At 31.4% G+C, this 26,039-nt stretch overlaps 1 protein-coding gene across 1 annotated transcript in view; it reads left to right on the top strand.

Moving 5' to 3' along the window:
* The window catches only part of Cngl (Cyclic nucleotide-gated ion channel-like), a 591,998-nt gene that overhangs the window by 533,019 nt on the left and 32,940 nt on the right, over positions 1 to 26,039 (top strand). The window contains exons 17-19 of the mRNA XM_072526928.1: positions 1,051 to 1,198; positions 11,513 to 11,971; positions 23,809 to 23,976. Of these exons, the coding sequence (XP_072383029.1) occupies positions 1,051 to 1,198; positions 11,513 to 11,971; positions 23,809 to 23,976 (775 nt within the window). The remainder of the gene's footprint in view (positions 1 to 1,050; positions 1,199 to 11,512; positions 11,972 to 23,808; positions 23,977 to 26,039) is intronic.

Below are 26,039 nucleotides of genomic sequence, written 5' to 3'. Positions count from 1 at the left end.
TGTAACAAAAAAGTTGACATAAGCAAACAAAAAGTTAATTTGCTCAAAATAAGGGAGATAATGCTAGATAAATGAAAACCATTTTATACTTTTATAAAAACAAGCGTTGCAGATAAAAGTATTCTGAAGTTTACATCGGTGAAAAACATGGAAGGCCAGGAGTAACCAATAATTTCAGCCATTTACTTACAAAAATGTGGCCCAACGGGAAGCTTATTTCTCTTCTAAGCCTAGAAGACATAAAGTCTGTCATACATTTAGTAATAGGTGATGCACACTACAAAAATTTTACTGGAGACTAAAATTACTAATGATATTGAGGGATTTAGTGGCCGTCCTGACATTAGTAGATTTGGGAATATATTTTTTATATTCCAGCTTTGAATTACAATTATATTTTGTATATAGTAGTATTGTTGCATTAAATTTAATAATTTTAATAAAACTGTTGTTCTAAACAGTTTATTTCTCAAAATGCACACAGGAACCAACCGACTCGCAAATAAATTTAACTGAGATACAATTTTTTGTCGCAGAAACGTTAACTTAATTTTTCTGAGAACGAGCTATTTGTGGGTTTGTCCTTAGCTGCAGGAACTCGTCCAATCTTCATCATCATCAATCAGCCAATCGCGTCCACTGCTGGATATAGGCCTTCCTCAGTTCTTTCCAGTGTTCTCTACACTGGGTTGCTTGTAGCCAGTTTCCCGCTACACGTTTTATATCATCGGTCCATCTAGTCGGTGATCGTCCTCGGCTTCTTTTATAGTTTCTGGGCCTCCATTCCATAATACGTCTTCTCCACCGTCCATCTTGTGTTCTGGCTAAGTGCCCTGCCCAGTTTCACTTAAAGGTCGTGATTCTTTTCGTCCAATTTTGGTTCTTTAAAAAAGATGCCAAAAGTTTCAGACTACTACCCCGAAGATTCGCCCTAAAATCTTCCTCGTAGCGGGAACCATTTACCAAGAAATGTACGCCGTAGAAAAAAATTTAGAAATAGATTATTTTTTTTTATGATTTATTATATTAATTGTTGAATTATTTTTACAGCACCTTCTCAAAATCAGCAAATGACGCCTTTATTAAACGCTGTGTCTGGCAGATCATCAATTTCTGGTCCGACGAAAGGCCCTCTGTCAATGGTTACTTCCAAAGCAGCTGCTCCGGTAAAACTTCTTAATAATAAAATATCTCTAAGGTTAGTATATACCTGTATATACAATACATTGATTTTTTAATTTTTAAAATTTTTTTAACATTCCTTAAATTTGTGGTAATTTTGATTTGGTTATATGTGCCTAGTCTACACATACTATAACAACTTTCTGGCAGTAAACTACTACAGTGTTACCCAGTTTTTTTCAGACCTGTTTGTGTTTATTGTTAAAATCGACTGAATTTTAATTATTATTGATTGCAGATTCATAGTCAAAATTTTCTTGTTATCAGTTATCAATGTTAGTACTACATATACCTAATATTTTTATGGATACATAGATTTTGTTTTGATATATTTTTATTTTGTTTTTTTATTCTTTTTGTTTTTTTTTGTTTTTTTTTGTTTTGTTGCTTTTTTTTTGTTTTTTTTTATTTTTTTTTTTATTTTTTTTTCAACCCATATTAACAGATTATGATTATATACTATTTACAACTTGGATTTACATATTTTAACATGTTTGTAAATGCAATGAAGAATTTCCATATTATTTGAAAATATTAAAAGATTAAGATTTATTGGAAAACGACACTTAGAATTTATTAATTCCTTATAAAGTTCGTTTATATTATTAATTTGTAAATCACATTCTAATATAATATGTGTTAGATCGCCTATTTTGCCACAAGTACAATTGGGAGTATTTGATAAGCCGATTCCATGTATGTAAGATGGCGTAAGAGCATGATTTGCCTCAGCCAATTAATGGTCTTTATAAAATGTCGATTGGATTCTGTGTAAAACCAGCTTCTTGAGAGTATCCTCGTGTTACAATGATAAAAGTTTAAGCCAGTCTTACATTCTCTGTAATGTAAATGCCAATCATTTTTAAGTTTTTGTCTACTATCGGTGTCAAAATCTGTGGCTGGATTTAAATTTTTGTTTAGTTTTTCTCCAAGCATATATGCTGATTTAGCCAAATTGTCAACGATCTCATTGCCTTTTATTCCCGAATGGCCCTTGATCCATGTAATTATTACATTTAATCCTAATTGTATAGTTTCATAAAGAATTATAAGAATTTTCAGTTCAATGTGGTTTATGTGTTTGACTATTTGAATGTTGTTAAATCTGTCGACCACGCTTTTACTGTCAGTAAATATAACGTAGTTGCTAGTCGGATTCAGTACTACATACTGAAGAGCAAACATTATTGCCATCATTTCTGCTGTGTATATTGAGCATTCAATGGGTAAGCTATACTGGTAATGGTAATTTTTATTTTCATGGAACATTGCACAGCCCGTTCCATTTGCATCTTTTGACCCATCAGTAAAAATGTACTGATAATTTGTCCATTTTTTTTTAATAATTATATTAAACATATTTGGGAGTAAATGTGAGTGTAAGTAACATATCCTAACCTTTCTAGAAAATAGTGTTTTTGCCATTTCATTTGTAGTAGGGCAGAATTTGGCTTTTATAGAGAATATCGTTATATTTTACCGTACTTAGATAGCTTTCTACCAAAGGCATATATTGTTTAGTTCTCCAGTACCTATGGGTGAGGTCCAAAACTGATAGCTCATTAAGATCTTGAAGACATTTAAAATTTTTGGACATAATTCGGACTGTAAATTTGTTGCTAAGGAATTGGCGGCGTAAATGCAATGGAGGTTTCACCGCTTCATTTTCCATTATTTGGACTGGAGTGGATTTTAAATAACCTAGGCATAATCTCAGGCATTTTTTTTAAACTTCAAGTTTATTTAGATGTTTTTTGGCCGCTGATCCAAATAAATAACAGTTATAATCGAAAATCGGCCTGACATTGTTACGGTAAAACATCAAAGCAATATTTGGGTCTGCTCCCCAATTTGTTTTACAGAAAGCTCTTAAAATGTTTATTGAGTTTTCTGATTTTTTAACAATTTACCCAGTTGTAAAACTAAATTTTTAAATCTTTTACTAGATTTTTTTAAAAACAATGGTTTCTAGTGTCACATTTTTGTTAAAATTTTTTAAATTAACCACAGTTTCTTATGACTCTCCAATTATTTGTTTTTTGAATTTTTACAACTTGTATATTAAAAACCACCTAATTTAGGGCAATAATGATCCATATTGCCGTTTTTAAAGTTCCATTAAATTTGTCCATTAAATTTTGACAGAAAAACTATCACGATGTCATTTAGAGTTATTCAAAATAAAAACAGAACTAAATTTAATCGACCTGTCTTGGCACGTTTTCGTTAAATGCTAACTAATGGAGACATTTTGAGGTTTGTAACCCAACTATTCACACTGTACATTGAATCTCAATAATAAACTAATCTCAGATTTAACTACAGTTTCATTTATTCCCTACGGTTGAAAGGTCTGTCAACATTACATCAATGTCGCACGTTGCCTGCAGATCAAACATGCAAGCAATGCATACGCAGTACTGTTGAGATTAGTATTCAAATTTTGTACATAACATTTCAATAGGAATCTATCCTCCAGGAATATATATCACTGTTAGATTGGCATCTCTTGTTAACTAGAATTGCCTCTCTACAATGCCACGTTAGAATTGTGAACCTCAAATAATCATCTTAAAATGCAAATATTTACGATAATTTGGAAATTGTTCATATTGGCGTGTTTAAGTAATTTTTGTTAGTTATTAATTTTAATTTAAAAATAGGTTATAATTATTAATAAGACAAAACAAAAAGAGAAACAATGTTAAGCAAGCTTTTTGTCTTATTAAACTCAGAAAACGTCAATTGAAAAAAATTTCTTTCGTGCGGAAAGTGTCCAATGTAAGGACAAAACAGAATTTATTAAAAGATTAAAATACAGTAAAACCTCCCTTAACCGAAACCTTTTTAACCGAAACATCGTTTCAATTAAACAGTTTCAATAATTTCGACAATAAAAAGTAAATTTTTGTCGCAAAACGTAAACAATTCCGTTAATTTCACTCACCAATTGATGTCTATGTGTGTTGGGAAATCACAAAAACCAAGAGCTACAAAAGATATTTCCGAAAAGGCATTTTAAGGTATAGAAGCCAAAAAAGTTCATGGATGTCGACCACTTTATTTTTAGAATGGTTTGAAAATAAATTCGTCTCAAGTGTAAAATCCTTTTTAAAATCAAAAAACCTTCCCATCAAAGCATTGTTGCTTGTTGACAATGCGCCCTCACCCTCAAAATCTACAAAATGGTGACAATTGTCAGATTTTTGCCACCGAATGTCACAAGCTTTTTAACAATAAAACATTTTTATTGGTGAGCTGAGTATTGGTCCAAGATCAAATCTTCAACTTTGGAAAAATGCTGGAACAAACTTTTTGATAAGATTTTAATTGACGATCCTGAAGAAGAAATAGGTAAGAAAACGACAGAAGAAATTGACATGAAATGAAAACGACATGACGAAATTAATTAAGAAGAGATACGTGACTGGTTAGCAGCTGATGACTCAGAACGTGAATTCATCGACCAGGACATTGATATGGTTCTTTATCAAGACAACCTAAGCATATCAGATGACGAAGATGACGACCCAAGAGGCAACAGGCAGCACAAGACCGTCGACGAGATATTAATGCTTTAGAGGAAAGAATTTTATACAGTAGGCCTCATTAGTTAGGGACACGACTAGATTCTTAATTTTTGTTCATTACATAAAGTTTTGTACTTTTCAGATTGCTTTACGTTTCTTCAAACAATCGAATGAGCCAAATCATGACGTTCTTCAAATTAACGATGGAGGGAGAGAGAAACATCGTTGACAAACGAAAACGCAAAAAAAATAGCAGATTTCTTTAAAAAAATATGTTAAACTTGTTCATTTTCCTTAATTTTATTACTTTATTTTGGATTTACTTATTAGAAAACATTACAAAATCAACTCATAGTATTTTTTAATACTATGAGTTGATTTTGTAATGTTTTCTAATAAGTAAATCCAAAATAATATTTTTTAATAATAATTTTGATCAAGAATATTATAAAGAACAATGTTAGTTTTAACCGAAATTCTTGTTATCCAAAACGGCCCCCCCCGCAATTATTTCGGTTAACGGAGGTTTTACTGTATGTAAAAAATAGACACATAAAAAACGACTTCTAAACTTATATGAACTTCTTGTCAAATAATACAATATATATGGTTTGAAGGGAAGTTTGAATTTAAGTTTAGGTAATATGTTATAAATAACCAAATTTATAATAAATGTCCACAAAAAAAAATGAATTTGCTGTAGTCGGCTGTATACAATCAATCACAAAAACTTTAATCAAAAAGTCCTTTATAAAGAGGTATATTTTATTAAAAGAACCCTTTCGGGCTAAATCACAGAATGTTTTCGGAATAACTATTCCATTGCCAGTGCTGTTACTAGATAAACATGTGTGGAGTCACTAAATACACGAATAAAAACCCTTTAAAAGGTATTAAACTAGTTTAAAATTACATTGTTTTTGATAATATAAATAATTATATAATATTAGTATCTAAAAAAAATGCTGCACCCACTAAGGTACAATAAATAATTTTTAAATCCATATGCATTCAATATAACTTATTGAAGTCTTCAAACTGTATTATATATTTTTAGAATGTACCAATTTAAAAAAAAATACTAAAAGAGGCTTATTATTAAAATTAAACAACAGTTATAATATCAAACTGTTATAGATCGGCCATCCGGTAATATTAATACTTTTTTAGAAAATCTTGAATCTGTTAAAGTTTGTATTATAAATTAATACAAACTTTAAAACAGATACACTCAAAGAAAAGTTCAATGAAGCACCCGCGGAAGCAAAAGAAACAATAGAAAGTATTTGGCACACCTTCAAAACAACAATCACAACTATACAAAGAGAACAACTACAAGACAACATCAGAAAAACAAAGACTACATGGATAACAGAAGAAGTCCTAGAACTGATAGACATAAGGAGATCTTACAAAAATCGCAATGAAGAAAAATATGAAGAAACCCAGAAAATCATCCGAAACAAAAAGATTAAGGAAGTCACAAATATGAAGAAAAAAATCACTACAACAACTTTAGTAGATGATAAAAACCAAATAGTATCTAGTCCAGAAGATGAAGAAGATATCTGGGAAAAATACATCAAAGATCTGTTTGATGAGGAGAGAACAGAACCACAAATGAATATAGTACAAGAAACAATACTTGATATATTAACATAGGAAGTTGGAAAGCCACTTCAAGTCATTTATCGTTATTTTATTATTCCCAAATTTTCGTGATTACGTACCTGTCACACCTTATGCATCTGTTTGTTGCCTGAATGTTATAATATCTTTCGTTTCATTAATCGAAGGTTTTTACTTATATATTTAGTGACTTCACACATGTATGCCTAAAATTTTTTTACCAAGAAGCGATAGTGCTTGTAAACAAATAAATGTATCTGTACGGGGATACGGATATTTTAACTGGTTGCCCTTATTGCAGCTGCCGCCCTGTATTAGGTACTTTTGTACCTAGTTTAAAGTTTTAATTATTAAAATTGAATTTAGTTATTCTAAAAATTTCACACAATGTAAAATTTAGTTGGTTACACGTTTTAATTATATGAAAATTATAATATTTTTGATTGTGATTGAGTTAGAAACTTTCAAAGAAAATTATAATGATATTAGAAATAAGGACTTGTTTGTAAATGAAAAATGTTTAGTGAGCGACATTTGTGTAACAGAACGTTTAAAATACAAAAGAAAATCAAGTGAGGAGAAGAGAGGCGTTGTCCAGGTTGTTAGAAAGTATTATAGAAATAGAAACATCATAAAAATTACAGAATCAATTTAAAATACATACAGTTGGAGATGTGTAAAATGGACTAAGATCAAAATAACAGAAAAGAATAAATTCATGTCGTATAAAATTTTACAGATTATTAATAAAATTTCTGTGGAGATGTCAAGTAATAATTTGAAGGTGCTGCAATAAAATTTATAAGTTTTGGGATACTGGTGCAAAATTATTGACTGTAATTAAAAAAGGGATTATTTTTTTGTAAAGACAAAATTTGGAATTGTAGAGTAAAATAATCGTATCAATACGTTGTGGTCAGCTTTGTACAAAGCTGATTATAATAATAGAAAATAATTTTTATATATAAAGAGCGTCTGTATTATCAATTTTAGAGTAAAAAATTGTAAGACTGTGGGAAATAAATAAAATGTGTTTTGAGATTTAAAAATATTTATTGTTCCTAAATAAGTTTCTGAAGTATTTATCAAAGCTAAACCAAAAATGGTACCGAAAGAAAGAAAGGTACCTAAATTCAATCAAAATAACTAAAAAACTACCTGGAGCCGATGTCCCCTTAGATTATAACTTATTAATCAGTGACATAAAACTCAAAATTAAAAAAGTAAAACGCCAAAAACCGACTAACCGAATTAAGACTGACTATATTCGAAATAATAGTCATGAAATTACACACGAGATAGGAAAGAAGTTCGAAAAATCGAAAGAAACACACAACGTCGAAGACCACTGAAATCATGTCAAAAACATTATGCAAGAAACAACAAAAAGTATAAAACTATTAATAAGCAAAAACAACAATGGCTGACTGATGAAATATTAGAACTAATGGAAAGGAGACGTAAACAGAAAAATAAAAACACTAAAGAGTTCAATAAAATTCATAAATTAATCAGAAGGAAAATCCGGGATGCAAAAGAAATATGGTACAGCAACAAATGTCTTGAAATAGATGAACTGCAGAAAAATAATGACACGTTAAATATGTACAAAAAGGTGAAAGACATAACTGGAACATATAAATCAACTATTTTACTTGATAAACAAGGAAGTATTATAGTCAATGAACAAGACAGATTAGAGAGGTGGAACGAATATATTGATGAGCTGTTTGATGACGATAGAATAGAAATTTAGATCGAAAATATATCGACTGGTCCAAATATAACACTCAATGAAATGAAAAAAGCTATAAAGCTATCAAACAATAGGAAAGCAACCGGTCCAGATGAAATTCCAACGAAATAATCAAACTACTCGACAATAAGGATAAACATTCTCTTCTAAGCCTCTTCAATAAAATATACGAAACAGGACATATACCATCAGACTGGCTACTGTCCACATTTTTGTAATGATACCGAAAAAAATAAATGCCAAACAGTGTAGTAGCGATCATCGCACTATCAGTCTGATGAGTCATGTACTTAAAATTTTTCTAAGAATACTGCACTCGAGAATTTACAACAAAATAGAAGTACAACTAAGTAAAACACAATTCGGTTTCAGAAACAACCTTGGAACCAGAGAAGCACTCTTTAGTTTTCAGGTCTTGGTTGAAAGATATAGGGATATCGAACAATCGGTATATATGTGTCTTATCGACTTCGAAAAGGCCTTTGACCGAGTAAACCATGACAAACTTATAGGTATATTGCAACAGGTGGGAATTGATGACAGAGACCTCCGTATTATCAAAAATTTGTATTGGCATCAATGTGCAAATATACAAATTGGACACATGACGGAAGCAGTGGAAATACGATGTAAAATGAGGCAAGGATTTATTATATCGCCTCTACATTTTAATATGTACTCCGAATTTAGTTTCAGCGAAGCCTTAGTTGAAGATACGGGCATTAAAATCAATGGAATTAATGTCAACAATCTCAGATATGCAGACGATATGGTACTTATTGCGTCCAATGAAAAAGAAATGCAACAACTTATATACAGAGTAACCGAATTATGTAATGAATATGAGGTAAAACTTATTACTTCTAAGACAAAATTTATGGTTGTTAGCAAAACGGAGTTAAAACCAATGAACATCAGAGCGTATGGAACAGAGTTAGAAAGAGTCCACAAGATAACCTATTTGGGCGCAAACGTTAACGATAAGTGGAATATAAATAAAGAAATAAGAATACGCATTGAAAAAGTCAGAGCCGCCTTCCATAAATTAAAGAATATTCTAATTAATAGAGATATTACGTTAAACCTTAAAATCAGATTGATACGCTGCTACATATTCTCCACATTGCTGTACGGTATGGAGAGCTGGACCCTTACAGAGACATTTATGAAAAAATTGAATGCCTTTGAGATGTGGATTTATCGACCAGTATTGCGGATAAGTTGAATTGATCGAATAAGAAATGAAATAGTTTTACATCATATGAAAAAAAGCACAGAAATAACACAAAAGATAAAAATTCGAAAATTACAATATTTCAGTCATGTAATGAGACATCCAGGGAGGTATAACCTTATATACCTCATTATACAGGTTAAGATCGCCGGAAGGAGAGGTCCAGGCCGAAGAAGAACATCCTGGCTCCGAAATCTCCGAGAATGATATCAAGAGACCACCGCTAATTGATTTAGAGCCACCGTAAACAAAGTTATTATTGCCAATATGATTGCCAACGTTCGATGATCGGACAGGGGTGGACAGAAGAAGAAGAAAATCAGAAATATATCCAGTAGTTTTAAGTGAGCTCATATATCTTAATTTTAGAAGAATAAATCAAAATGTCATCCTAAATTTATCTCAGTACTTAAAAAAATACAAACAGTTTGTAGTATTCTTACTCCGATGAAGAATAACTACAACTGTCACTTTCACTATTAGCACCAGATTCTAAAATCAGTGGTTCCACTATGACCTCCATGATATTATCGAGTTTCCAGAACTTTTTTCTACTGTATTTTGCAGATGCTCCACACAGTTTTCCATTTTTTTTGGAGTGATGTTGTTTGGAGCTTTATCGAAGAGGCTTTTTACATCTGCGAATTTAAAAGTTTTGTCGCTGGCAGCATTATCAGAGGAATTATCAAGAACTATCACACAGTTATCCCCTAAACAGGACAAAACATCTACACACCACCTTTCGGAAGTCTCAGCGTTCATATCTTCATAATAATTACCGTTTTTTTTGACTCAAATATCCATTAACCATTTTCTACAAAACCTTTTTCACTCCCAATGTGTGTAATTATAAATCTTTTATCTAGCCTGATGTATTCTTAATACCTGTTAAAAGACCAAACAAAAACGCCTGTCTTGAAGATTTGACAGTTTCAATAACCCACATATGAGATTTTGTATGTCCTGAATTTACCCATGTTTTCGTCTAAATAATAAATGTTTTTATTTTGTTTCCGAAATTCTTTTATGGATTTCAAAAGATTTTGTTTCCACAAAATGATATCGTCTCGATTTAACAAAGCACTATTTCTACTCCTTCGTACATATTTAAAATCAAGTGACTTTATAAACAAGCGACGAAGTTTATAAAATGTAATGATTTTTAAATTTGGCAAGCTTTCGTCCTTGAATAACAGCTAAAAGAACTTTATGTATAGTGGGTATTATGTAAAAAAAAATTGGTGCACATTTCGTCGTATGGCAGATTTATCAATATTATAAATTTTGTCTAATATAGTTTTTCTGGGTTTAGTCTTTTTCGGTGAAGAAAATGTTCCACTATTCTTCTACTTTCTAACATTTTTGTACAGAGAAGCTTCACTTACCCCACAAGAAAAATCTGTCTGTTTCACTACTTTGGATACCCAAGGTATCGGAATATATAAACATTATAAATAACACTTTTTTCGTTCTTTTCGACGGATTTTCGATGTATAAACATTATAAATAACACTGTTTTCCTTACTACTAAAACAACGTATTGTTGATCGCTTTTTTGGGGTAACTTCTTCTGCAGAATCTCTAGAACTGGAAATTTTAAATTACGAATTAGAAATCACATCCATAAAAAGTCTTAATTATACTAAAAAACTAATACATACACTTTAAATTGGCAAACAAATAATTATATACACACCTAATTCATTTATTAGAACGAAATGCCGTCTTAATGCAGAAAGAAACGTTAAGCAAAAGTTACACGCGGCTACTCGACTCATACTGAACAAAACAAGTCCAGTCCTGAGACAATAGACCACGCCTCTTTGTTTACATGGACTATCGCTTCTCAATAAAAATATTACAGTAACAGTACTGATGATGGAATAGTCATTCCTAAAACGTTCTGTGATGAATCTCGAAAGGATTCTTTTAATAAATATTACTTCTTATACGGAATTTTTTATTTAAAATTTTTATAATAATTGGGTTACCAAAACCATGTATGTACTGGGCCCGAAATAAAACCAAAAGACATAAAACATAAGACATTTTTAGGCTAATTATTAAGGGTATGTAAAATAAAAAAAATTTATCTACTTCTACAATTCTGAAGACCCTTTTACTGTTAAGCCATAATATTTTAAAGTGCCTTTTTAAATAAAAGTGTTTATTTATTTTTAGGGACAGGATTAAACTTGCAACAGGTACAAAAGAAAAGGATGTCAGTATTAAAGACTCTCTATTAAAGGAGAGCGATTCCCCAAGCAAAGACTCTTCATTAGTTAAACCAGTGCTAACGCAACCGTCCAGTGACAATAACCATTCAGCCGACGACTCAAGTTGTCAGACTGTCAGTGTTAGTGCCGTGAGTGAAAGCACAGTCGCGAGTGATAGTACAACCGTAACGAACAACCAGACTACAATTATGAAAACTGATAGTGGTGATAAAAACGAACCTCATTGGTTGAAGCTCAAAAAAGCGGCCATTTCAAAAGATGTGGATACAAGTTCATTGACTCTGTCCAAAGAGAGTCCAGAGGAACTTAAAAGTAAGATAGAGACTGAGGTAATGGTCACACCGGTGGAAAAGCCTAAACTTAAGCCTAATCTATTTTTAACTAGGCGAACGAAACATTATAGGTAAGATTTTTTTATTTAACACACCTTGGTAAATGTGCCACGTCTTTTACATATAATGATATTTCTGGCACTGGTACCTTCTTATTTTTTACAGCATCATTTAGACATGAAAAAGATTACAGTCACCTAATACATTCGTTTAAGAAAAAACAAAAAGATATACTATTTCTGGGAATAAATACTATTTATTTTAACTAGTTGCATTTTATTTCTTATTTATTGCCCAAAATATTAATATAAGCATTAATATAGTACTTAAGGTCGGTGGTCCAAATTCAGACAGACTTAGGTTTCTAAGTTTCATTTTTTTTTAATGAAAGTAATGCTTATTAAGTATCATTTATCAGTTTTAATGTTCTCGAATTAATAATTATTTTTAAGAGAAACTGACCACTTGTTACTCATAAAACTTCGATACGTTAATTTTATTTTTATATTTACTATAATTTGCAAAAATCATATTATTCCGACGTTGAGAGTGCAGTTTTTTCCATAGTCAGACCTGTAAGTGAACCTAATTCTGATCATAACCCTAAATCAGACATGTACTTTGCATGTACCCTCTTTAATGATAGAGTAGAGGTTACACAAAGAACGGTATTAGGCTCGGGCTTCAGTCTGGTAGAGAGGTCTCTTGGTCGGGGCTCTTATTACAGGTCAAATATAAAGAATCAGTTAGCGAAGTACTAAAGATAAAGGGACGGGAAGTTAGGAGATAAAGGGAAATATTTGGGCACCATCCTATTTTTAAAGGAACAGGGAAACCTCAAGACATATAAAATAAGATAAAAAGAAAGGTTATATGCAGTTAAGATAATCACGCGAGAATAAAGTAAACCGTGAGAGAAAAGGTATTATGATTGTGCGGTACACACTTAACATTTCGACACATATACACTGTTTATATAATAAACCAAATAGTACCGTAAACCGGGGTGAAAATGGTACAAATTTTGACATTTTAGTTATCAACGTTTTTGCTATTTCACCTAGAAAACTGAACTTTTCACACAATATTGCTCATCATCTGAGTTTTCGATTCCAGTTAAGAAAAAAAAGTAAAGTAAGTCGTTGGGGAGGGGTGCTATAAATTATTTTAGTGTGTACCATTCTCACCCCACGAAGGTGGTGAGAATGGTACAACACCTTTCTTCCGTATGTAATAGATAGGAAACATTATAAATAGATCTTCTGTACTATTCTCACCTCTCAAGCTGTTACTGCTTATAAAAAAAAAATGACAAAACCACCAGGAGGGTAAGGGAGGGGGTAAAACGGAAAAACAAAAGATAAATTAAATAGGTAAATTTTTTTACAAAAACCTTGTTTAATTGAGAAAATTGTTGCTAGGATAAAAACTTTAATTAAACTTACTAAAGATATCATTTGAAACAGTTAACATATTGTAGATACCTAGGTATGATTATTTAAAAACAAAAATTTTACTTCTTACAGTCAATGAGGAATTTATTGGGAGAGACCTCCTTCGGACCTTCAAAAATTCTCACAACTTGTTTAAGTTTATACCAAATTTCATCTGGTGGGTTGGGCCAGATCCAATGCTTCCCACTCTTCTTCATAGCTGTTACTAAAGCCTCTCCCGTCTCATCAAAATTGGATACCATTTTGCCTGGGTAGAGTTGGCCATCGTATTGCACGACGACAAAATCACCTTTTTTTTGTAGAGCAGGTTGATTGTTCGGAGTGCATTCATTGTTTGAAGGAGAATTTCTGAATTTTTCTCCTTCTTGAATGGACCCGTCAACTGCAGAAACAGTGCTTAAGATTGTAGCCTGTTCTGTAACAACCGGTGTGGCTGCTGGCATTAGTGCAATATTTGGTGAAAGTGCTTTCTCTCCTAGAATTTCTTCTTCACTCTCCTCGCCCATATCTTCAGGACACCAAGTGAAACTATCCTTACTTTCCGTATATGGAATATCATCCAAATCGATACTATCTTCTGAACCGGCTTCACCATTGGGCTCTTTCCTTCGTGACTGTTTGGTTTTTCGTTTTCTTGATATATCCAGAATTTTCTTTTTGGTTGTAGATCTAGAAGTGCTGGCTGCAACGTAATCGTCGAATGTAATCCCTTTACCTGCCTCAACTATTGGAATATTGTAAAAACCTTGAAATACAGGTGTACCATTCTCGCCACCTTCAGTGGTGACTTTTGCAATATTTGTTAATTACATCAATAAAAACAGTTGTACGAAAATGTAACTTTACACACACTGTGTTAGATTATAAGTAAACAGAATATGATACTAACCGATTGCTTCAGTTGAATCGAAATTAATGTCCCAATGAAGGTTTTGTCAGGCAGTTGAAAAATCACAAAAATCAGCTGTTCACTTCAATAAAACTTATGTCGCAGTGGAATCTTCCACAATAATAAGATTAATCTAATTTCGTCCACTACTAGTGCGACATCTATTAGCTACCCGAAAAAATCCACTAGCTACAACAGAGATCGACAGTTGGCACTGGAATCAAGAAATAATGCCAATGTAATATTTTCACCACACTGTACTATTCTCACCCCAGTTTACGGTAATATAAATCAACAACAATACCTGAAAGAGATACACCATGCACAAAAATATAAATTTATATCATAACAAAAAAAATAAAAGGCAATTAGTTCGTCAACAAAGTTATATTGAGGTATAATAGTTAAACTAAATGCACTATAACAATTTTTACTGAACAGTTAGCACGAGATAAGTTATTGCACAATTTATTATTGAATACAACAAAAAATATCTTTTTTGAAAAATAATTACGAATAATTTAGTATTCTCAAGAATGAAACAAAAAAATCAAGGAATATTATAATTGTATCTACGTCAATATTGGTCAAACAAGTGATTTTTATGCCTTGAGAATACGTAAACATTTAATAAATGTTGATCGTGATCACCTCAAATATATGCATAAAATTTATCATGAATATAACCTACACATAAAACAAATGATTCGTAATTTATATGTATATATTACACTGTAGTTGTATACTGATAATAGTTCGTTGGGTTGGAGTTAAGGTAAACATCCATAAATAAGTAAGGTATACTGAACTGAAGTCGTAAATCAACTTCTATACGATTTAGGTAAAAATGTCGGTACTCATAATTGGATAATCTGCATTGTACTTAGCCAGCAGCCAGTAGGCACAGGTAATGAACTAAAAACGTCTTTCATGGAACGGTCTCAATAATAAAGGCACTTGACGCATGCCCTCGAAATAGGTACATGAGGACTGCTGAAGAATATGGGTGAGTCAGTTACGGTAACGAACTACGGTGTTTCAATCCGCAATCTTTCAAATTGATGTAGGCAGAAAGAAAAGAAAGAAAGAGAACCAGCAGAACAAGAAGATCACGCAGTAGTAATACAGGTAACAGTACAGGTAGTTGTAAGTAGTAGAGACGAACGGTAGAGATGAACGATAAACAGTAGTGACTTCGTTTCTTCGAATTGGAAGACGTCTGTTTGACAAAAGAGAAAATAGTTAATATAGAAAGCACTGTGTGACGATATAATTATAGATAAGGGTGAATTGAAAATACACTTACTTCCATTTGATGGAGACAAACCGCTTGCCACAGGAAACAACTCGAAAATGTGCTCGAGTTCTGATCTTAGACAAGCTAAGGATAAAAAAAGAGTGGGAGTGTTGGCCGAAGAGTGTCACGCGAAAATGATACTTAAATGGCAAGGCTAGTGTGGTCGTTTTTATAACCTAACCACTTTTTTCCGACAAGAATTATATATATCGAAAACCAACATCTCTGTTTTTCTTAGAAGGTGAGCTAAGAAGGGTTTCTATATAACAAATGAAAGTTAAAAAGAGCAGCGAACATTTGGCGAATTATTTCATTTTTAAAAAGAGGCATGACAAATCTCTCGTTGCTTTTGGGTTATTTTTAAGGCTTCTAATAAAATATATAGACATAGGTGGCGTAAAAGTAATTTTCTAAGGGGAATAATTTAAAGAAATTTTAAACATGCTTCAAAGAAACAAAATTACTTATAGACCAGGGCGAATCTGTTTTGAGGTGAATATGAGAGGTGGCATTCAGATTTTTGCAGAAATAGTTAGGTGATAACTTCAGTAATCATAATTAACTTATGCTTCCTCTTAAATATGCCAGGAACAATAAAACAAATAAAATATTTAAAAATTACTAAAAACATCGATTTTTTCTACTTTCCTTGCTTATAATTTTAAAACAATTCATTTTGGAGCAAAGTCGTACTAAAATAAAATAGCAATAACGGAATTTTCTATAAGATACGACTAGTTAAAAATATTTTAATGTATTACTCTTGCTGCAAAATAACAATTAATACAAAAAAAGAGAGGGAAACGCCTTTTCTTATTGAAGGTTTTTTTACCACTTAAATTTCACTCAGAACCATCATATTGCATCTAGAAAATCTGTATAACATAATAAAATAGTCCACCAATATTATTAAATCGATTTAACAGATTTCGAATAATAATTATGCAATCTAAATTTTTTTTTTCCAAACCAATAGTAGACCATATAAAAATTTGCCAATTTTTCTACTTATAAAAACGCACAAAACCTATATAAATTTCTTTATGAAATTGAAATATGATCATTTGGATAGTCTCAGCAAAATATTGTAAAATTATAAACAATTTTTTGGCTTATAAACAAATAGAATATCACGGTAGCTATTAGCTTTAATTAAATTTAGGAAACGGCATTTACAAAAGAAAAAATATTGAATTACGAGCAGTGGTTCCTGAGATACAACCAGTCAAAGTTAACCTGCAGTTGCGACAAACTTGTAAACAATAGTGAACGGTTTTTATAAATTTAATTTATTAACTTTATTTACTATAAAATGTTCTACACTTTACAAGTTTATCTACATACATTTATTTATTTAATCTACATAGAAACACTTAAATATTAATTTATTTACACTTTTATAATTTATATTGCGGTTTATGATGCGGTTTTCTTGTGGCATGTTAAAGTAATTACTATTTAAATGGGAATAAGCCACAATTAACCTTTAACCTTTAACCATTTAACCTTTAATTGTGGCTTATTCCCATTTAAATAGTAATTATTTAATTTATTTAAGACATTCACATCGGTTACCATTTAAATAGACACACGAACAATTTTTTTAATCGACACTTGTTTCAGACTGGCCTTTTAAATCTCAAATCGTCCGTTTTTATACCTGATTTGTATATCTAGAGGTTTCTGCCCGCTTATTTGAGGTTCGGTGGGATGCCAACGAATTATTGGACCCTCATCTGGAAAGTTCCAATCGTAGGTATAAGAGGGGACCCGTGGGTATTACCTGCTACGGCTTCTATAAATACTTGTTAAAGAAATATGTTTACAGCTTAGGGTATGAGTCACATTTATCGTAACAATAGGATGATAATCTTTAAACCATTACCGTTCTCTGTCGAATATCTTTCTGGATAAAAGTTTTTATATCTTCAAAATATTTATAAAATATATTATAATAATAAAAATAATTGGTATTGCACGCAAAAAAGTTACCTTGAAGAAAATTGAATTTCAAATAACAAAATAATTAACAAATGTATTTTCTCGGCTTCCAACGAAGCAATTTTCTTAATTCATTTTTTATTGTGAGGTAACTCGAATAGCGCCATCTAAAAATGCATTAAGAATTGCCGGAGACACTTTAGTTTTTTTTATAAAGATATTAATTTGTGATTTATCTGACCGTACTTGATGGAAATTTATTTTATCAAGCAATAAAATACTGAAAACTTTTGTTTTCGAGATTTCCACAAATTTTATTATAATTTATTATTACTACAGCTGTTTCGTCAGAATACCTTTCTCAAGTGAGCTATTTTTGTTATGTGTCTCTCACTTTATAGTCTTTAACTAAAGAAGTTAAGGAGGGGAGAACTGTTTGTCTCAAGTTAGTCATTCAGAATTAAATCTGTCTTTTTTAATTTGTTAATTTCCATAGATTCTAATAATAATAAAAGGCCTTTATTTTGAATGTGAAAAATTTGACTTTAGTTATTAAAAGAAATATTATGATCCAGAAGATACAGTGTGTAAGTAAGTTTTTCTATTACTGAAAGCTCTTTTGTGTTCTGCTATCCGTTTGTTTAAGGTTCTACATGTTTTACCAGTGTAAGTTTTTGGGCAGTTGGCATATGTAAGTTTGTACACCCTACTGTGTAAGAGCTCTTTCTTTTAGCTCTTGTTGTTCTTAATATATGTGCTTAAGTTATTGTTTGTTCCGAAAGCTGGAGTTATTTTTTTCTTTTTTTATGTATTTGGTGTTTTTTATTATGATTCGCATATATTCTTTCTTCTTGCAGTACCGTCTCCTATCAAAGGTTGGCTACCATCACAGCAATCTTTACTTTGTTGGCTGCAGCTCTGAACAACTGTATTGAACTGCACTCATACCACTCCCTTAAATTTCGCAACCAGGAAATCCTCCTACGTCCTACATTTCTCTTTCCCGAGATTTTTCCTTGGATTATGAGTCTAAGCAGAGAGTACTTTTCTCCTCTCATTATGTGGCCCAGATATTCCAGTTTTTCCGTTTGTATAGTTTTTATGACTTCGCATTCCTTCCCCATCTTTAGCAGAACATCTTGATTTGTTACTCTTTCTGTCCATGGTATTTTCCACATTCTCCTGTAACACCACATCTCGAATGCCTCAATGTTTTTGATATTTATCTTTTTCAATGTTCAGGCTTCCATGCCGTACAGCAGAACGGAGAAAACATAGCACCTTAACATTCTCGTTCTTAAGTTTATATTTATGTCCCGGCTGCATAGGAACTTTTTCATTTTGACAAACGATTGTCTCGCTATCTCTATTCACCTCTTGATTTCTCTTGTCTGGTCATTAGTATCAGTGAAGCAAACCCCTAAATATTTGTAGGACTTAACTCTTTTAACTGGCTGATTATTTATGGTTAAATTCACATTGGTGTCTTTGTTACAATCATGATGCGCATATATTCGCATAATCGCAATACAGATTGTTTTTATTATTAAAATATATGTTATAAATATCTTGAAGATAAAAAACCTTTATCCTAAAAGAGATTTAACAGAAAAAGGTAATGGTTTAAAGATTATCTTCCTACTGCTTCATGATAACATAACAAACAAGGTATGCTCACTTGCCGTTCTAATTTTAATCGACTTTGCGCATGACGTCATAGCGAGACAAAGCCAGGGGACTTGTGTGGATCTTATTTTAACGATGCATCATATGGCAACGTTTTTCCATTACTGTAATGGACAACTTCGAAACTTAAACTGTTAACGGTAAGTATACCTCGATACCATATCTTGCACTAAGAAGTCATAACTAGTTACTTTCTGTGAAAACGTGGTTTGAAAATTAATAAGTAATTTGTAAAATTAATTAAAGAAATATATGAATCTTCGATTTGATTGTGTGTATTACAAACAAAATAGATATTGCTACAAAACATGAATTAAATATAAAAGGCCGGTAAAATGTAAAGAATTTGAAATATAAGGAAAAGCAGGTCATACTTCAGATTTTATGAATATTATTTCGACATTTATTTTACAATCTTCGTGATTTTTCTCTTGCGGATATTGTAATTATCTTTAATATTTTTATTTAGAATTAGTATTTTAAAATATATTTGACATATAAAAAAAGTAATTTTACATCGCTTTACATTCGCTAACATTTACATATTTTGCAGATTCTATTAGGTTTTTTAAATAATTTTTAGTTATTGTCAATTTGTTGCCATTATAACTACGAAAAATATGTTCTAGTTCACTACATTTAGTTACCAATTCCAGTGTTGGTTTGAGTAAACTACCCAATGAAACCGGCTAAATATTTCAATTCATCCGATTCCAGGTCTTTTATATTCGAATTAATAAAATCTTGATGACTGTCAATTAAATCTTCAGGGTTAATTTCTGTATCACCACTAGGAAGGTTTAGCGAGGAAAAGATCTCTTCAGTGACAATTTCATAATTAATTATACTATTAGTAGTAATATTCCACTATAGTTTTTTTTTTAAACAATAGTCAGCTTCTGTAAAATGTTTTTATCATATTCTCGCGGTTTCTACATTAAATTTGTCTTGCTGAAAACACTTGAAGACCCATACTTTACGCATTTGTTTGTCTCTAGGAAACACAAAAAAACGACACTTCGAAAAAGATTTACTTTTTTTTATTATAATTGTTTAAACAACCCACCACTGCACAATACATTATATCAACCCAATAATTAGTCTTCTTTATAAAGTAGCTACAGGTAGTCTAGAGGAAGTTGCGTACGATAAATAAATTAGGTGATATTAACACAGTAAACTGAATGTTTTCACCACAAAATTTATATAACATTATAATATACAAAGTCTTTACTACATCAATGAATAAATAAAAATCTCATTCATTACGTTTTGAAGCACACAGAAAAGCAACAGATAGAGCATTTAACTTGGCATCATTAAAGTTGTCTCGGGCTTACGTCACAGGTGTACGAGAGAGATGCAAGAACATGCGCGTTGACTTATCTTGTTAGTTATAGTATCATGCTATTGCTTAGAACTTCGTCGCAAATTCCGGTCAACTTTTATCAGTTGTACCTCAGGAACCACTGCTCGTAATTAAACTTGTTTTCTTTAATAACAAACGTCTTGTCAAGTTTTTTCTGACCCGTTTTCAGAATTTAATTTAAGCTAATAGTTACAGAGATATTTTATTTGTTTATCAGCCAAAAAATTGTTTATAATTTTTAAACATTCCCGAGGCCGTCCCAATGATCCGATTTCAATTCCTTAAAATAAGTTAGATAGATTATCTACGTTTTTATGAGTAAAGAATCGGCAAACTTCTATATAGTCTAGTATTTGTTATGCAAGATTTAAAAAGAAAATCAATTTTAAAAACGAAAATTTAGATTACAAAATTATTATGCAAAATCTGTTAATTCGATTTTAATGAAATTTGTTGAACTGTTTTAATATGTTATGCAAATTTTCTGGGCGAAAAATGAAGGACCTAAAAATATTAAAAATTTTTAGTTTATATTCACATTTTAATACTCTAAGATTCTCATCTTAATACAGGTCATGAAGCCAAGAGCATTAAAACAACTTTTATTTGACATGGTGTAAAAGTCTTTGTTTTTATTTTAAAACTGTGGCCAAGAAATATCTTAATGAAAATATTGATCCAACTGTCACTGACATATATGTACTACATAACATAAAATAATACTACAGTTAAGATATACAGTGGTGATCATAAGCAAATAATTAATAACATTGATTAGAATAAGATTTATTCTCAGACAAATTTAATGACTGGCATTCTTAAGACACAACTGCAAAATATCTTTGCAAATTTTGCTGTTTTTTAAATTCTTAATTATTCATATTTATTTTAAATGTTCTTTACTTACTGATCTTATTTTTTTTCTATTTTTTAGATTCATAAAACATCTTAAAAAAAATCTGACAGTGACATGTGCATCACGCTACAGGTTTACATATTTATAATTAAATCGTGATCCCTTTACTCATCCCAAAATAATATCCGCTTAAGTAAAAAAACATTATATTAAGTTTTACAAAATATTTTACTAGTTTATAGTTAAATGGGTTTAGTAGTATATTACTTTGTATTTCGTAATTTTTGCATAGTGCTAGTTTATATAATTCAATCTTATATTTTACACATTTTACCCAGGCACTTTTCACATTTTAAAAAAAATATTGACAAAATATCAATACCATTCACTCTTGACTTTTCTCTAAGTTTTTAAATGTGCTTAGTCTATACTTGTCGTTAACGTTTTTACTGTACAGCCATTATCTTTTTTAAACGTCTCCTACTTTTTTTTTCATGGATTCTCACTTCATCACATTTATACGAAGCAAACTGGAGGGCCTTCGTGACCAACTCATATAGACTGTCTTTTAAAAGACTTTCAAACTTCGGAGTTTTATTACGACGTTTTCAAGGCTTAAACACTCGGTCTGGAAATACCTCTCTGGACTGTTTATTTCTTGCTTAATGTACCCCCATAAATGAAAAAATCCAAGAAATTTGACATCAAAAATATTCGAGAGTAAAATTTCAGCAGAGTGTTACAATATTTTCTTTGACGTCACACAATTTTTCTGTAACTTGAACTAATTCTCAAAATATGTCATAATAGGTTTCACAGCTTCGTGATTGACACTCCATCTAGTGTCACATAGCTCTTTTACAAATACACCTATAACTTCCATTAAAATCTCCCGTCTATGTGGAGATTACGAGAAGAAATTTTAAACACTTTCTAAAGTTGCGAAAAACGTGACACAGCTAGGGTTGATTGTAAAAGCATGAACTCCACACAAATTAAAAGACTAGTTTGCACAAAGCTCCAACATGATTTTGGTATTTTTTCCTTGATTCTGGTTTGGGCACCCGTATGAATGCCCGACATAGTGAATTTCATTATCATAGCCTTGACTCCTACACAATTGTCGATCCAATCCATCATTTTCCAGTGCATTTATAATATCATTACTTATTCAACCTTTGAATAAGCTTTTTATGTGACTGCAACCTGTGTTTTTATTTTATAATTTTTATGCCAATTTGGAGGCCCTACATATCAGAGGTCCGGGGAGGACCACTCCCCACGCTCTCCCCCTGGTTACGCCTCTGAGAGCATTTTCCTTAACAAGTGACAAATTTATTTAAATTTTTGCAGTTTCAACTTAATTGTAATGCTAAGACAGTTAAATTTACTAAGCTAAATAAGGCTTAATCAAAGCTATTCCTAGCTGCCGAAAAGGAAATATATAGCTAAGATTACCGCAAACTAAAGAAGAATCGAAAGGTAAATTAAACATTAATTTTTATTTACTATTTACCTTTATTGTCAGTACGGCAAGTGATGACGGTTTTTGGCTCGGTGTTATTCCTTCGTAGGTCCCCACCGAAAAGGAGAAATATGCTTAAAAATCAGAATATTATGATTCTAAGATTTATACTTGACTACTATTGATATAATTAATGAAATGGCCACCTAATAATGCTTAACCTTAACCAATAGTCAGCAGAGAAGACCATATTAATAAGTCCCAAATTTTTGGACTTCGCCAACTCTAATCAAAAAGGTGGGTACAATAATTACACGATAGAAGAATTATTTCCAATACACAAAGTACAAGAAAGTGGTACTTCCTAGAAGAGAAAAGTCCAAAAATTTTTCATTGATTCTGTCAAATATTATAAGCGTTTTATTTAAATTTCAGTAAAAAAAAGTAAAGTTCGTCTTACCTTCTGGCTTAGGTCTAGTGTTAGAGTTTTCAGGTCGCTCAAGCGTCCCTTACGTAGCCAGAACCAATGGCTTTACGTGTGCTCTGAAGCACGGTGGATGGAAATCAACAAAGATTTGGTGTTAGTTCCGGGATCAAACCCAGGCACTCCAGCTTGATAATCCAGTAACAATTTGTTTTAACAACTTGAATTTTATTGTTTTGTCCTTGTTTCGTATTTAAAAACCAGTTTTTAAATTAAATATCGCAGAATTGTTTTTGGTACATTTATTACTTAACGAATAGCATAGTTTTCATTGTAATTTCTATTTGCTTTACTACTATAAATATAAGTACTCCAGTTGAGCAAAGTTGTGCTTAGATGTTTTTTTGGGAATTGAAAAATAGGTAATTTTGTATAGGTACACCTTTTGTTCTACCCCTGCTTGTATTAGGTAGAATAAAAATTAACAATTTCCAATCTATTACGTTACCAATACAAAAACTTTTCAGGTCAATCGACGATTTATCTCCTGAATACGGACCCCTTCCTTTTGTAAAGAAACTTAAAATTCTCAACGAACGGCAGAAGCTAGAAGAACTCGAGCTCGTCATGAAAACAAGAAGTTTTTCCTTGGATATTCCTGATAACCAAAGTTTTGATAACGACACTTTAACTAGGTTAGTACTAGACTTCAACTTTTAGTTTTATTGTTATTGATGTTTGTAAAAAATTCAAGTTATGTAAAGTAAACTTTAAACTTAAAGAGAAAAGTATAAAAGGAACATATTGAATTAATCTGCCTCGATTCCAGAAATAATTTACGTAGGTTAAATACTAAAAAAAAATGAATAATGTAAAAGCATATTTACATTTTATTGCAGTATTTTATTACAGTAATAAAAGGTTTCGTTAGTCCAAGATGTTTCCTTTGAAATATTCTAAATAATAATTATTTTTAAAGATATCGAGAAGAGTACCACTATCATTAGACCACCCCAGTCTAAATTTACCTTTTGTTGAATACAATCCCCAAAACCGTTAATTTAAGTTAGGTACCTCTAATGACAATATAATTATGATTTTATATCTAAATTTACTAATATAGTAATTTGCCTGCCTCTCGTTGAGGAATATGTAAAACCACTTCTGTTCGCCGCAAAACCCCTCTTTTAACCTTCAAAGTACAAAATCTGGGTCAAGCCTAACCCGAAATTCACTTATTTCTTATTATATTATGAAATATTTTGTGAAAGATTTTTTTACAAATCCGATTCATCGTAAGTTCTCTTTATTTGTTTCAATCTATTTTTTCTTGTATGATTAATGAACACGCAAATTACAGATTTTTCTATACGTAACATTTATGATGCTGGGTTAGTCCTTACCAGGTTTTCGGATTTCGAAGAATATTTTCAATATGTTTGTAGGTATAGTTTGTTTCACGAAAAATGGTTGAATGCTTAATGGTTACCTGAGTTGATCCTATTGTGTATACAAGAGTCTCTCAATAAAGTGTAAATGTAAACATTTACAGTTAACTTGTAAATATACAAGTTAATATTTACAACAAAAAAATACCCAAAATAACCAAAATATATTTATGAATTCCTAAATACCTAATTCCGTTTCGCTGTCGCTATCCTCTTCAAGATTAATAACAATTGGTTTAATTATGTGATTCAAAGTAACATATGAATTTTCTACTTTCATTACATGGCGTACTGAATTTTTCCAACTTTCTGGGGAGATATTATCAACACATTTCCTTATTAATTCCAATACACTACCACTTAAAGTCGGAGAAACATTTTGTGACCTAACATTTGACTTAAGTTGGTGCCACATATGCTCTATGGGATTAAATAAACAATAGTAGGGCGGAAGCCATAACACTGTATGTCTCATGTCCTCGGCCAATGCGTCACAAACATATACTTTTTTAATAGAAAATGATTTTAACACTTCTAACAATTCATTTTTTAAATAACTTTCTTCAAAATATATATCGTTTTCCAACAGGTAGTTTTGAATTTCAATTTTCTTGTTATTTGCTCTTGGAGACTTATGTAATTGACGACTGTGGTAACTTGCATTGTCCATTACTATCACACTATTTTGAGGAAGGTTAGGTATAAGACAATTCGTAAACCATTGTTCAAAAAGTTCTGCCGTTGTATCCTCATGGTACTCCACGCAGGAGTCTTTAATGTTCTTTGCGGAAAGCCATAAGGCATTTGGGACCCAACCATTTTCTGATCCTGGATATAAAATTGTTATTGTTTTCCCTTTGTTTGATGGAGCTTTTGTTTGACACCTGTTGGAAGAATCGGACCATCCTTTGGATGGTGTTTCATGAGTGTCAAACCATGTCTCGTCCAGATAAATTATTGGTCGATCTTCTGTACGGTACTTTCTTACGGAAGTTATATATTTAGTACGCCACTTTTGTAAACGATGGGACTCCATAAGCACTTGCCTTTTGTAAATTGTACGATATCTGAAGCCCATTTTAGACAAAATCCTCCAAAGACTAATGCGGCTACAGTTTATTTGTGTATTATCATTAGTAAGCCGTTGTTTTAAAGCATCTAATGTAGGTATCCGTTGCTCTTCGTACATTGTGTAAATTTTTCGTCTTATTAAGTCCTTATCACTTTCGTCAATACATTTGGTAGAACCGGCATCCTTACGCTTCCTTCTTGACTTAATGGGATTTGATGTAATTCTTTTCACTGTGGTT

The sequence above is a fragment of the Diabrotica undecimpunctata genome, chromosome 3, assembly GCF_040954645.1.
Source record: "Diabrotica undecimpunctata isolate CICGRU chromosome 3, icDiaUnde3, whole genome shotgun sequence".
NCBI classification, from domain to species: Eukaryota; Metazoa; Arthropoda; class Insecta; order Coleoptera; family Chrysomelidae; genus Diabrotica; species Diabrotica undecimpunctata.
The sequence above is the reverse complement of the archived record's forward strand: the minus strand, read 5'-3'. Positions and strand labels throughout refer to the sequence as shown.